Here is a 14,159-nt window from a genome sequence, read left to right on the forward strand (position 1 = left end):
AGAAACCTTCATGAAAATTGTAAAGCAAAAAAATTTTTTTATCTCATTACTCATATTGTATACATAATTATTTTTTATGCAGAATCCAATAAAGTATATAAATATTTATTTGTTGTGCTCAGTTTTTTTGGTGTATTGCTGTGGACTGAAAATCCAAGCTTTGCAGGGACACCACCTTTACATCATAGCACATCCTACCTCCATCCTAATAATAATGTTCAATAGATGGGCAAAGTCCAAGAAAGATATTAAGAACTGATGTTCAAAAAAATTAAATAACAGCTACTTAGCTTAAGTGGAGATTGTGCAAAATCAAAGATCTTCTTCCTGCAAAGTTCTTGTCCACTGCAATACTTTTTTCAAAGAATCATTCCGTGCAGAATTTAAGAACAAAGGAATCACAGTTCAGCAATTTTAGTTCCCTACATGGGCCATGTTTCGCCAAACTAATGGCGTCTTCAGGGGAACTGATCTGAAATACAGGTTATATTCTGCGCATGTGTGGGCGTTCGGGAGTAGGTTTGTGAACCGGACAGGGTGGGGCTCCTCCCTGGTTCTGCTGAACAGTGAGTTATATTTTGGATTTTCTGTTGTAAGAGGAGTATATTTTACATTTTAAGTTTTGTATGGCTATTCTACACTTATTTTTAGATGTGAAATGAAGTGCTGGTTTTATACAATCTCTAACCTGTATTTCAGGTAGGATGTGCTATGATGTAAAGGTGGTGTCCCTGCAAAGCTTGGATTTTCAGTCCACAGCAATACACCAAAAAAACTGAGCACAACAAATAAATATTTATATACTTTATTGGAATCTGCATAAAAAATAATTATGTATACAATATGAGTAATGAGATAAAAAAATTTTTTTGCTTTACAATTTTCATGAAGGTTTCTGTTATATGTACCAATTTTGTAATTTGAAACCGTTTCTTATTGAATACCCAGAATTACGTTTGGTATTATTAAATTTTAACTGCCAGACCCTCAACCATTCTTCTAACATTTGGAGATCCCTTCTCATGGTTTCTACTCTCTCCATGGTATCCACTCTGTTGGCTATCTTTGTGCCATCCGCAAAAAGGCAAACTTTTCCTTCTAACCTTTTAGCAAGGTCTCGCACAAATATATTAGAATCGGCCCCAGCACAGACCCATGAGCACTCCACTACTCACCTTCCTTTTCTCCGAGCGGATTCCATTTACCACCACCCTCTGCCACCTGTCGGTCAACCAGTTTCCAATCCAGTTCATTACTTTGGGTCAAAACGTCAGCCCTCTCAGCTTATTCATGAGTCTTCTGTGAGAGACCATATCAAAGGCTTTGCTGAAATCCAAGTAGTTTATATCTATCGTACGTCCTTCATCCAGTTCTTTGGTCACAGATTCGTTTGTTAGGATTTTCCTTTGATAAAGCTATGTTACCTGGGATCTTGTAACCCATTGGCTTTTAGAAAGTCCACTATCCTTTCCTTTAGTAGCTATTCCATTATTTTTCCTACCACCGGCCTGTAGTTTCCCTCTTCTTCCCTGACTCCACTTTTGTAAAGAGGGACCACATCCACTCATCTCCAGTCCCTCGATACCTCTCCCGTCTGTAAAGATCTATTAAACAAATCTTTGAGAGGTCCTGCCAGGACTTCTATGAGCTCCCTCAGTATCCTAGGATGTATCCCAACCGGCCCTATTGCTTTATCCACTTTCAGATTTTCAAGCTATTTATAGATGCTTTCTTCCGTGAATGACACAATATTTACTCCATACCCAGATATACTCTCTGCCACTGACCGTGGTCCTCCAGGATTTTCTTCCATGAACCCAAAGAGAAGTATTTGTTTAGCACATTTGTTTTCTCCTCATCACTCTCCACATAGCTATTCTCAGTATCTTTGTCTTGCAGTTCCATTCCTATTTTTTTCTCCTTTCCCCAATATATGTAATAAAGGGCCTTATCACCTCTCTCTACCTCTTTAGCCATTTTTTTTTCACCCGCGCTTTTGCTAGCCGTATTTCCCTCTTCACTTCTTTGAGCTTAATCTGGTAATTTTTTCCATGCAGTACGAAAAATTCATTTTGAAGAAACAAAGTGACTGGGCTGTGTCGGCATTACTGTGCGTCTGTATGTAAAAAGGAGGGGGTAATCTTGTTATGACTGGACTAAGCCATGTTGAATAGCGAGAAAAAAAGGAAGAATTGCCAGGCAGTTGCAAATGAGATAGTTTATAGTCTATTTGTACTTTCTATTCTGTGTTTACAAAATTGTAATGAAGTGGTTTACAAAATAAATTATTTTAAAAAATATTAAAATGAAAAGAACTACATTATTAGATACAACAGCAACAGTGAAAGAATAATATGACTAATGAACAGTGTATAAAACATGATGCAAGATGCACAACAACAATCTGAAATGCAAAGCTGGAATAATGCTTATCCAATTCCTCAATAGGGAAAAGCAAGGTTGAACAAATACATTGTAAGATTTTCTTGTAATAAGGATTGGCCACTGTTGGAAACAGGATACTGGGCTAGATGAATCATTGGCCTGACCCAGTATGGCTATTCTTATATTCTTGTGTAAACTTAGCTTATGATGGTTCAGCATGGAAAAACTGAGGCAGAGAGATGGCAGATTCCAGCCCTGATGCCAGTCAAACTGGAAGCCCAAAGAACAGGAGGGAACTGCTGGGTCAAGCCCCCCTCCCCTCCAAAAAAAAAAGTTATTTATTTTAGGACTAACAATTGAAGTTTCTTTATTGGCTGCTCTGACGGTGCCCATTGTAAATCATGGAGTAGTTAGATTTGCATTCCCCAGAGCATGACCCAGAATTCTAAAGATAGAGATCTATTATATTAATTTTATTTCAAGGGTTCAACACGGTTATATTATAAAGCTATATATCTGACAGCCTTTGAACACAATAGTATGCCACTACGTCAGTTTTCAAGTTAGTTGTATTGAAGTGCTGTTTTATGTGATCCAGTTGTGCTGTTTGCTTTCAGTTTGAGATGCTGTGTCGTCTCTTCCCTCCCTCCCCTTGGTTTTGTGATCTTGCTCCAGAGCGCTTATCAGAATAAGAAGCATTACCTCTTCTACTTTGCAAATATTTCTTTTGTGTTTCTTCACTCAGGAGATTATAAAAGTGATGAAAGGTGTAGCATGTGGTTTGCAGACTTTGCACAAATCTAACTTGGTTCATGGAGCAATGCATCCAAATAACACATTTGCTGTGGATCGGAAGAAAGGAATAGTTGGAGATTTTGACTTCACCAAAACAGCGGTAAATACAGTTTTAAAAAAAAATGCATTGTTTTGCTGACCTCTGAGATGGACATTAGCATGAATCTAATTTTAGTACAGGGTCAGATTCTGAATGCTTGTGTGAATATAATGCATTTTCCCCCATCAACTAGCAGGATGAAATCAGCCTTATGTGTGAGTGATGTCAGGCAGTGCTGGCATGAGACCCTTCTCTGTCAGAGCTCAGAATAAAAAAAAATGTTGGTGGTCTTGAGTATGTATTGGATTTACTTGCATGCTAGCCCCCAAAGAACACAGTCCTTTCTTTTGTCCTCATTGGTGTATAGAGCAGTCTTCTCTTTTCCCTTTCTTTTGGTTTTGTGGCCTTTACCTACCCCCATCCCCCCTCAAAGAAGCAACAGAAAACTCTAGATAGATAAGGACCTATCTCCACAGCTTTTTATTCTTCTCTGGTTCACCTTTCTGCCTCTTCCTGATGACGAATATGCTCCTGATATTCAAGAGTTGCCATTCAGAGCATAGATGTCTTTCCCATACTCACTCTGTATGCAGTCATTGCCTGTGGGTGGACCACAATGTGCTGAATTGCATCAAGATATCTGCATAGGTTTAGTATGTTTGAGGAAGGCCCTTAGGACCACATCAGTTAATTATCTCATTTGGGTCACCAGTGCCACCAAGGGGGGAGCTCCAAGTTGTTTTCCTGGTACCTGTCCAGGGAGCCAAGCCTACTAAGAAGTTAAGTCATCAGTCTACCACCTCAGCTTCAGCAATGAATGAGTTTTCTCAGTACAGAGGCACCATGCCTCTGCCAAAGTATTACAGGTGTTGGTATTCATCCATGCTGAAGTCACTGGCTGCATTGGTGTTCTCAGAGATGAAGACACAGCTGGTGCAAGCAGGACTAGTCAGACTAATATCTTTTAGCGCAAAGATTATCTGCATAGCTACTAAAATAGAGATGGTGCAATCGTAGTACATTGCTTCATCAAAGACCTTATAGGCTATTCAGTGCTAGAGAACAGTTCTGCCTCCCCTGGTCCAACACCATGGATCACCCAACCCATGGTGCAACCCACCAGCAAAAGTAATTCTTCATATTTTAAATTCCTGTGTTGTGTGTTACTTTGTTAGTAGCATAGATCAGTTTTAAATTTGCATATAAGAAGTGTTAATAAGATTTTCAGACGTGCTGACAATCAGATGGTAAGGCCTCTAGCTCAGAACAGATACCCTATTTGAGCACCCTGTTTGATCTGTGTTGAGCACCCTGTTTTGGAGCTGCTCAACACAGATCCACAGTGTTTCAGGAGCCTTGGGATTGTTTCTCCTCTAATGCACCCACAGCTTACCTGGCACATAAGTACATAATTATTGCCATACTGGGAAAGACCAAAGGTCCATCGAGCCCAGCATCCTGTTTCCAACAGTGACCAATCTAGGTCACAAATACCCGGCAAGATCCCAAAAATATACAAAACATTTTATACTGCTTATCCCAGAAATAGTAGATTTTCCCCAAGTCCATTTAATAACGGTCTATGAACGTTTCCTTTAGGAAGCCGTCCAAACCTTTTTTTTTTTTAAAACTCCGCTAAGCTAACCACCTTTACCACATTCTCTGGCAACGAATTCTAAAGATTAATTACATGTTGAGTGAAGAAAAATTTTCTCCGATTCATTTTAAATTTACTACATTGTAGCTTCATCGCATGCCCCCTAGTCCTAGTATTTTTGGAAAGCGTGAACAGACACTTCACATATACCCGTTCAACTCCATTCATTATTTTATAGACCTCTGTCATATCTCCTCTCAGCCGCCTTTTCTCCAAGCTAAAGAGCTGTAGCCACTTTAGCCTTTCCTCATAGGGAAGTCGTCCCATCCCCTTTATCATTTCCGTCGCCCTTCTCTGCACCTTTTCTAATTCCACTATATGTTTTTTGAGATACGGCGACCAGAATTGAACACAATATTCAAGTTGCGGTTGCACCATGGAGCGATACAAAGGCATTATAACATCCTCATTTTTGTTTTCCATTCCTTTCCTAATAATACCTAACATTCTACTACTACTTATCACTTCTAAAGCGCTACAAGGCATATGCAGCGCTGTACATCATACATAAAAAAGACAGTCCCTGCTCAAAGAGCTCACAATCTAAACAGGACAGGCAAACAGAACAACTAAGACGTGAGGGAATTAAAGAGGTGGGGATATAGGGTACAGGGCAAGTGAGTAGTGGTTAGGATTCAAAAGCAGCGTTAAAAAGGTGGGCTTTTAGCCTGGATTTGAAAATGGCCAAAGACGGGGCTAGACGTACAGGCTCGGGAAGTGTATTCCAGGTGTGTGAGGTGCAGCGAGATAAAAGGAGCGGAGTCTGGAATTAGCAGTAGAGGAGAAGGGGACAGATGAGAAATTTATCCACAGAACGGAGTACCCGAGGGGGGGTGTAGGGAGAGACAAGAGTGGAGAGGTACTTGGGAGCGGTAGAGTGAATGCACTTATAGGTCAGTAAGAGAAGTTTGAATTGAATGTGGAAATGGATAGGGAAGTGACTTGAGGAGAGGGCTAATGTGAGCATAGCGACTCTTGGCGGAAAATGAGTCGCACAGCAGAGTTTTGGACTGATTGAAGAGGAGAGAGATGGCTAAGTGGGAGGCCAGTGAGAAGCAGGTTACAATAATCAAGACGAGAGGTGATAAGAGTGTGGATAAGGGTTCTGATAGCGTGCTCAGAGAGGAAGGGACGGATTTTGATGATGTTATAGAGAAAGAAACAACAGGTTTTGGCAATCTGCTGAATGTGAGCAGAGAAGGAGAGAGAGGAGTCGAGGATGACCCCAAGGTTACGAGCTGATGAGACAGGGAGAATGAGAGTGCCATCCACAGAAATGGAGAAAGGGGGGAGAGGAGAGGTGGGTTTAGGGGGAAAGATGAGAAGCTCGGTTTTGGCCATGTTTCAGATGAAGTTGAGACATCCAGGCAGCGATATTAGATAGGCAAGCTGATATATTGGTCTGGATGCTGGTTGAGATTTTGGGGGTAGAGAGGTAGATCTGGGAGTCATCAGCGTAGAGATGGTATTGAAAGCCATGGGATGATATCAGAGAGCCAAGGGGAGAAGTGTAGATGGAGAACAGGAGAGGACTGAGAACAGAACCCTGGGGTACACCAATTGGTAGTGAGATAGAAGTGGAAGAGGAACCACCAGAGTGTACACTAAAGGTGCGAAGCGAGAGGTATGAGGAGAACCAGGAAAGAACAGAGCCCTGGAATCCAAGTGAAGACAACGTATCGAGGAGTAAGCTGTGATCAACAGTGTCAAAAGCGGCAGATAGATCGAGAAGGATGAGTATAGAATAGAGACCTTTGGATTTGGCCAGTAATAGGTCGTTGGAAACTTTTGTAAGTGCAGTTTCAGTTGAATGAAGAGGGCGAAAGCCAGATTGGAGTGGGTCAAGAACAGCTTGAGATGAAAGAAAGTCAAGACAGCGGCGGTGAACGGCACGTTCAAGTATCTTGGAGAGGAAGGGGATGAGGGAGATGGGTCAATAGTTGGAAGGACAGGTAGGGTGAAGTGAAGGCTTTTTAAGGAGTGGTGTGACCATGGCATGTTTGAAGGCATCAGGAACGGTCGCAGTGGAGAGTGAAAGATTGAGGATATGACAGATAAAAGGGGTGAGAGTAGGAGAGGTGGTGCAGAGAAGGTGGGTAGGAATGGGATCAGAGGAACAGGTAGTTAGTTTTGAGGAGGAGAGAAGATGTTATTTCCTCATCAATGATTACGGGAAAGGGGGAAAAGGATGGGTTGGAGAGTTAGGGGAACGGACAAGGGGAGGGAGAGGTGGGGGTGGCTTGGTTGAGAATTCGAGGTTTATCTTCTGAACCTTGTCGTGGAAGAACTCAGCTAGGGTCTGAGGGGATACTGAGGGGGGAGTTGGAGATGAAGGCACCTTAAGGAGAGAGTTCAGTGTGGCGAAGAGAAGTGGAGGGTTTGAGCCGAGAGAATTAGTCAGCTGGATGTAATAGTCCTGTTTGGCAAGCAAAAGAGCAGATTGGAAGGAGGTCAGCATGAACTTGAAGTGTATGAAGTTAGCAAGGGCACGAGATTTCAGCCAGAGGCGTTCGGCGAAGCGACCACAAGAACGTAGGTAGCGGATTTTAGAGGTCAGCCAAGGTTGGGGTTTTGTACGCCTTATAGGACGGGACATGAGAGGTGCAAGTGTGTCTGAAGCAGAGGATAGAATAGTATTGTAGGAAGAGATGGCTTCATTGATAGATTTGGATGGTGCAGTGGTAGAGAAGAGGTTCGAGATACCGGAGCATAGGGTAGTAGGGTCAATAGCCTGAAGATTCCTAGATAAACATTCTATTTGCTTTTTTAGCCGCAGCAGCACACTGAGCAGAAGGTTTCAGTGTATCATCGACGACACCTAGATCCCTTTCTTGGTCCGTGACTCCTAACGTGGAACCTTGCATGGTAGCTATAATTCAGGTTCCTCTTTCCCACATGTATCACTTTGCACTTGCTCACATTAAACGTCATCAGCCATTTAGACGCCCAGTCTCCCAGTCTTGTAAGGTCCTCTTGTAATTTTTCACAATCCTCTTGCGATTTAATGACTTTAAATTTGCTGATGACACAAAGTTATTCAATTACCTCCAGGTGCTTTTTGGCTAGGATCAGGCGACCCTCAGGGGGAGGAATGCTGGCTTCGGCCTAACTCCTGGTAAGCCTTTCCTCAGCTGAGAGGTGCCCACCTCTACCACCGGCTGCCTTTCAGGTGCTGTGGAGGACTTGCAGCTCATCTGCATATCCTTACAGCCTTCTCCGGGGTGACACCCAGGTCCACCCCGATCCACTCAGGGCCTCCGCTCTAGGTGCCGCGCGCCGGGCATTTTTCTCTTTGTATCTAATCTTTTTCCAGTTGCTAAAGTACCTTAATCATTTATGGCCCCTATTCACATTCTCTTCCTAGCTCTGTCCCTTCCTAATCTTTTCCCTCACCCCCTACCTCTCTCCGCTACAGGAACTCACTTCCCATCCATTGATTTCATCATCTCACCTTCTCTCCTACCCTCTTCCTCCCTCTTGGCTTTTAATCTCCGTCTCTTTCTTCCCTCCATTTTGCCTTCCCCATTCCACCTAAATACCTCTCGCCTTCAACGCCTTCGTGGCCACACCTCTCCTACTCTCCTCCGCTCTCTTTTACTCCTTCTCTTACTCTCAGCTGGTGACATCAATCCCAATCCTGGCCCTCCTCACCAACTATTACCCAAACTCTACAGATCTCACCGTGACCTCTCTAACCTCATCTCTATTCCTCTACTCCCCTCCTCTTCTCTGCCCTTCTCTTGCGCCCTATGGAATGCCCGCTCTATCTGTAACAAACTCCCCTATATCCAGGACCTCTTTATCTCGCGTCACCTCCATCTGCTCGCCATAACAGAAACCTGGCTCTGCCCTGATGACTCTGCTTCAGTCGCAGCCCTGTGCCATGGCGGTTATCTATTTTCACATACTCCTCGCCCTGCTGGCCGTGGGGGCGGTGTTGGACTACTTCTCTCTCCCTCCTCCAGATTTCAACCCCTTCTTCCACCTCAATCTCACTGTTTTTCCTCCTTTGAAGTCCACTCTATCCGCCTTTTCTCTCCTCTGCCTCTTCGAATAGCGGTCATTTATCGTCCCCCTGATAAGTCCCTTTCATCCTTTCTCAGTGACTTTGACGCCTGGCTTGCCTTCTTCCATGATCCTTCCTCCCCCTCTCTCATCCTTGGTGACTTTAATATTCCTGCTAATGATCCTTCCAACTCTTATATTTCCAAGTTACTCGCTTTAACGTCGTCCTTTAATCTCCAACTATGCTCCACCTCCCCCACTCATCAAAATGGTCACTGTCTTGATCTCATCTTCTCCTCCAACTGTTCACCTTCTAGTTTCCTTGCCTCTGATCATCCCTCCTCTGATCACCATCTTATAACTTTCACACTTAAATCTCCTCCCTCCCAGTCCCATCCTATCCTATCTAATTTATCTAAGAATCTTCACGATATTGACCCTTCATCGCTATCCTCCCATGTTTCTAACCTCCTCTCTACTGTGGCACCATCCACGTCTGTCAACGAGGCTGTTTCTTCTTACAACAATACTCTATCCTCTGCCTTAGACACTCTTGCACCTTTGATGACCCGCCCTGTAAGGCGTACAAAACCCCAACCTTGGCTGACTTCTAATATCCGCTACTTACGTTCCTGTACCCGCTCCGCCGAACGCCTCTGGCGGAAATCTCGGGCCCTTGCTGATTTCTTACACTTTAAGTTCATGCTGACCTCCTTCCAATCTGCTCTTTTACGTGCCAAACAGGATTATTATATCCAACTGACCAACTCTCTTGGCTCTAATCCTCGACTTCTCTTCACCACATTGAACTCTCTCCTTAAGGTGCCCCCTCCCCCAACTCCCCCTTCATTATCTCCTCAGACCCTTGCTGAATTCTTTCACAACAAGGTTCAAAAGATAAACCTTGCTTTCTCTACCTCACCAGCTCTCCCTCCACTAGTCCGTTCCCCTCTCTCTCCTTCCCCTCATTCTCTTTCCTCCTTTCCTGAAGTTACTATTGAGGAAACTACACTTCTCCTTTCTTCCTCAAAATGTACCACCTGTTCCTCTGATCCCATTCCCACCCACCTTCTTAATGCCATCTCTCCTACTCTCATTCCTTTTATCTGTCACATTCTCAACCTCTCACTTTCCACTGCGACTGTCCCTGCTGCCTTTAAACATGCTGTGGTCACACCTCTCCTTAAGAAGCCTTCACTTGACCCTACTTGTCCCTCTAATTACCGACCCATCTCCCTCCTTCCTTTTCTCTCCAAATTACTTGAGCGTGCTGTTCACCGCCGCTGCCTTGATTTTCTCTCCTCACATGCTATTCTTGACCCATTACAATCTGGTTTTCGCCCTCTCCACTCAACCGAAACTGCGCTTACTAAAGTCTCCAATGACCTATTACTGGCTAAATCCAGAGGTCAATATTCCATCCTCATTCTTCTTGATCTTTCCGCTGCTTTTGACACTGTCGATCACAGCATACTTCTCGATACCCTGTCCTCACTTGGATTCCAGGGCTCTGTCCTTTCCTGGTTCTCTTCCTACCTCTCCCTCCGCACCTTTAGTGTTCACTCTGGTGGATCCTCTTCTACTTCTATCCCTCTGCCTGTCGGCGTACCTCAGGGTTCTGTTCTTGGTCCCCTCCTCTTTTCTATCTACACTTCTTCCCTTGGTTCATTAATCTCATCCCATGGCTTTTCCTACCATCTCTATGCTGATGACTCCCAAATCTACCTTTCTACCCCTGATATCTCACCTTGCATCCAAACCAAAGTTTCAGCGTGCTTGTCTGACATTGCTGCCTGGATGTCTCAACGCCACCTGAAATTAAATATGACCAAAACCGAGCTTCTCATTTTCCCCCCCAAACCCACCTCCCCGCTCCCCCCGTTTTCTATTTCTGTTGATGGCTCTCTCATTCTCCCTGTCTCCTCAGCTCGAAACCTTGGGGTCATCTTTGACTCTTCTCTCTCCTTCCCTGCTCATATCCAGCAGATTGCCAAGACCTGTCGTTTCTTTCTTTACAACATTCGTAAAATCCGCCCCTTTCTTTCCGAGCACTCTACCAAAACCCTCATCCACACCCTTGTCACCTCTCGTTTAGACTACTGCAATCTGCTTCTTGCTGGCCTCCCACTTAGTCACCTCTCCCCTCTCCAGTCGGTTCAAAACTCTGCTGCCCGTCTCATCTTCCGCCAGGGTCGCTTTACTCATACTACCCCTCTCCTCAAGACCCTTCACTGGCTCCCTATCCGTTTTCGCATCCTGTTCAAACTTCTTCTACTAACCTATAAATGTATTCACTCTGCTGCTCCCCAGTATCTCTCCACACTCGTCCTTCCCTACACCCCTTCCCGTGCACTCCGCTCCATGGATAAATCCTTCTTATCTGTTCCCTTCTCCACTACTGCCAACTCCAGACTTCGCGCCTTCTGTCTCACTGCACCCTACGCCTGGAATAAACTTCCTAAGCCCCTACGTCTTGTCCCATCCTTGGCCACCTTTAAATCTAGACTGAAAGCCCACCTCTTTAACATTGCTTTTGACTCGTAACCACTCGCCTCCACCTACCCTCCTCTCTTCCTTCCCGTTCACATTAATTGATTTGATTTGCTTACTTTATTTATTTTTTGTCTATTAGATTGTAAGCTCTTTGAGCAGGGACTGTCTTTCTTCTATGTTTGTGCAGCGCTGCGTATGCCTTGTAGCGCTATAGAAATGCTAAATAGTAGTAGTAGTAGTAGTACCTCACTAGTTACTCCCATCTCTAGGTCATTTATAAATATGTTAAAAAGCAGCGGTCCCTGGGGAACCCCACTAACTACCCTTCTCCATTGAGGATACTGACCATTAAACCCTATTCTCTGTTTTCTATCTTTTAACCAGTTTTTAATCCAAAATAGAACACTACCTCCTATCCCATGACTGTCCAATTTCTGCTGGAGTCTTTCATGAGGTACTTTGTCAAACGCCTTCTGAAAATCCAGATACAAAATCAACCGGCTCACCTTTATCCACCTGTTTGTTCACCCCTTCAAAGAAATGTAGTAGATTGGTGAGGCAAGATTTCCCTTCACTAAATCCATGTTGACTTTGTCTCATTAATCCATGCTTTTGAATATGCTCTGTAATTTTGTTCTTAATAATAGTCTCTACCATTTTGCCCGGCACCAACGTCAGACTCATTGGTCTATAATTTCCCGGATTTCCTCTGGAACCTTTTTAAAAAATCGGCGTTACATTGGCCACCCTCCAGTCTTCTGGTACCACACTCGATTTAAAGGATAAATTACATATTTCTAACAACAGCTCTGCAAGCTCATTTTTCAGTTCTATCAGTACTCTGGGATGAATACCATCTGGTCCAGGAGATTTGCTACTCTTCAGTTTGTAGAACTGCCCCATTACATCCTCCAGGTTTACAGAGAATTCATTAAGTTTGTCCGACTCGTCAGCTTTGAATACCATTTCCAGCCCAGTTATCACTCCCAAATCTTCCTCGGTGAAGACCGAAGCAAAGAATTCATTTAATCTCTCCGCTACGGCTTTGTCTTCACTGATTGCCCCTTTTACTCCTCGATCATCTAGCGGTCCAACCGATTCTTTTGCCAGCTTCCTGCTTTTAATATACCTAAAAAGATTTTTACTATGTGTTTTTTCGAAGTCCCTCTTAGCCTTCCTTATCAGTGCTTTGCATTTGACTTGACATTCCTTATGCAGTTTCTTATTATTTTCAGTCGGTTCCTTCTTCCATTTTCTAAAGGATTTTCTTTTAGCTCTAATAGCTTCCTTCACCTCACTTTTTAACCATGCCGGCTGTCTTTTGGTCTTCGTCCTCATTTTTTAATACGCGGAATATATTTGGCCTGGGCTTCCAGGATGGTGTTTTTGAACAGCATCCACGCCTGATGTAAACTTTTGACCCTCGCAGTCGCTCCTCCAAGTTTTCTTTTCACCGTTCTTCTCATTTTATCATAGTCTCCTTTTTTAAAGTTAAACGCTAACGTATTTGATTTCCTATGTATTCTTCAAAGCTAATATCAAATCTGATCATATTATGATCACTGTTATCAAGCGGCCCCAGCACCTTTACCTCCCGCACCAGATCATGCGCTCCACTAAGGACTAGGTCTAGAATTTTTCCTTCTCTCGTCAGCTCCTGTACCAGCTGCTCCATAAAGCTGTCCTTGATTTCATCAAGGAATTTTACCTCCCTAGCGTGTCCAGATGTTACATTTACCCAGTCAATATCGGGGTAATTGAAATCACCCATTATTATTGTGTTGTCCAGTTTGTTTGCGTCCCTAATTTCCTTTAACATTTCTGCATCCGTCTGTTCATCCTGGCCAGGCAGATGGTAGTACATTCCTATCACTAACCTTTTCCCCTTTACACATGGAATTTCAATCCACAGGGATTCCAAGATGTGTTTTCCTGCAGAATTTTCAATCTATTTGATTCAAGGCTCTCGTTAATATACAATGGTACCCCTCCACCAATTCGATCCACCCTATCACTATGATATAATTTGTACCCGGGTATGGCAGTGTCCCACTGGTTATCCTCCTTCCACCAGGTCTCAGAGATGCCTATTATATCTAATTTTTCATTTAGTGCAATATATTCTAACTCTTCCATCTTATTTCTTAGGCTCCTGGCATTCGCATATAGACATTTCAAACTATGTTTGTTGTTCCTATTTACATCATGCTCAGTACTTGACAGTATTAATTTGCAATCTTTTGTCTGATTTTTTATTTAAGGACACCTGATCTACTACGGTCTATTTTGCAACCTCACTATCAAGATACCCTATCTTCCCTGTTTTGGTGATATCTTTGAACCATGCACTTTTGCACTTTGAACCATGCACTTTTGAGCGACTGTCGGCCTTCCCCTCATTTCTAGTTTAAAAGCTGCTCTATCTCCTTTTTAATTGCCGATGCCAGCAAGCCTGGTCCCACTCTGGTTAAGGTGGAGCCCATCCTTTCGGAATAGGCTACCCCTTCCCCAGAATGTTGCCCAGTTCCTAACAAATCTAAAACCCTTCTCCCTGCACCATTGTCTCATCCACGCATCGAGACTCCGAAGCTCTTCTGGTCTCTTGGGCCCTGCGCGTGGAACAGGTTGCATTCCAGAAAATGCCACCCTAGAGGATCTGGATTTGAGCTTTCTACCTAAGAGGCTAAATTTGACTTCCAGAACCTCTCTCCCACATTTTCCTATGTTATTGGTACCCACATGTACCAAGACAGCTGACTCCTCCCCAGCACTTTCTAAAATCCT

At 43.6% G+C, this 14,159-nt stretch overlaps 1 protein-coding gene across 7 annotated transcripts in view; it reads left to right on the forward strand.

The window, feature by feature from the left end:
* STK31 (serine/threonine kinase 31) overlaps positions 1-14,159 on the forward strand; it is a 330,310-nt gene that overhangs the window by 288,887 nt on the left and 27,264 nt on the right. For all 7 annotated transcript variants that reach the window (XM_030201926.1, XM_030201936.1, XM_030201906.1 and 4 more), the window contains one exon: positions 3,131-3,280. In XM_030201926.1, coding sequence (XP_030057786.1) covers positions 3,131-3,280 — 150 coding nt within the window. The remainder of the gene's footprint in view (positions 1-3,130; positions 3,281-14,159) is intronic.

Source organism: Microcaecilia unicolor, chromosome 1 (assembly GCF_901765095.1).
Source record: "Microcaecilia unicolor chromosome 1, aMicUni1.1, whole genome shotgun sequence".
Classification (NCBI taxonomy): Eukaryota; Metazoa; Chordata; class Amphibia; order Gymnophiona; family Siphonopidae; genus Microcaecilia; species Microcaecilia unicolor.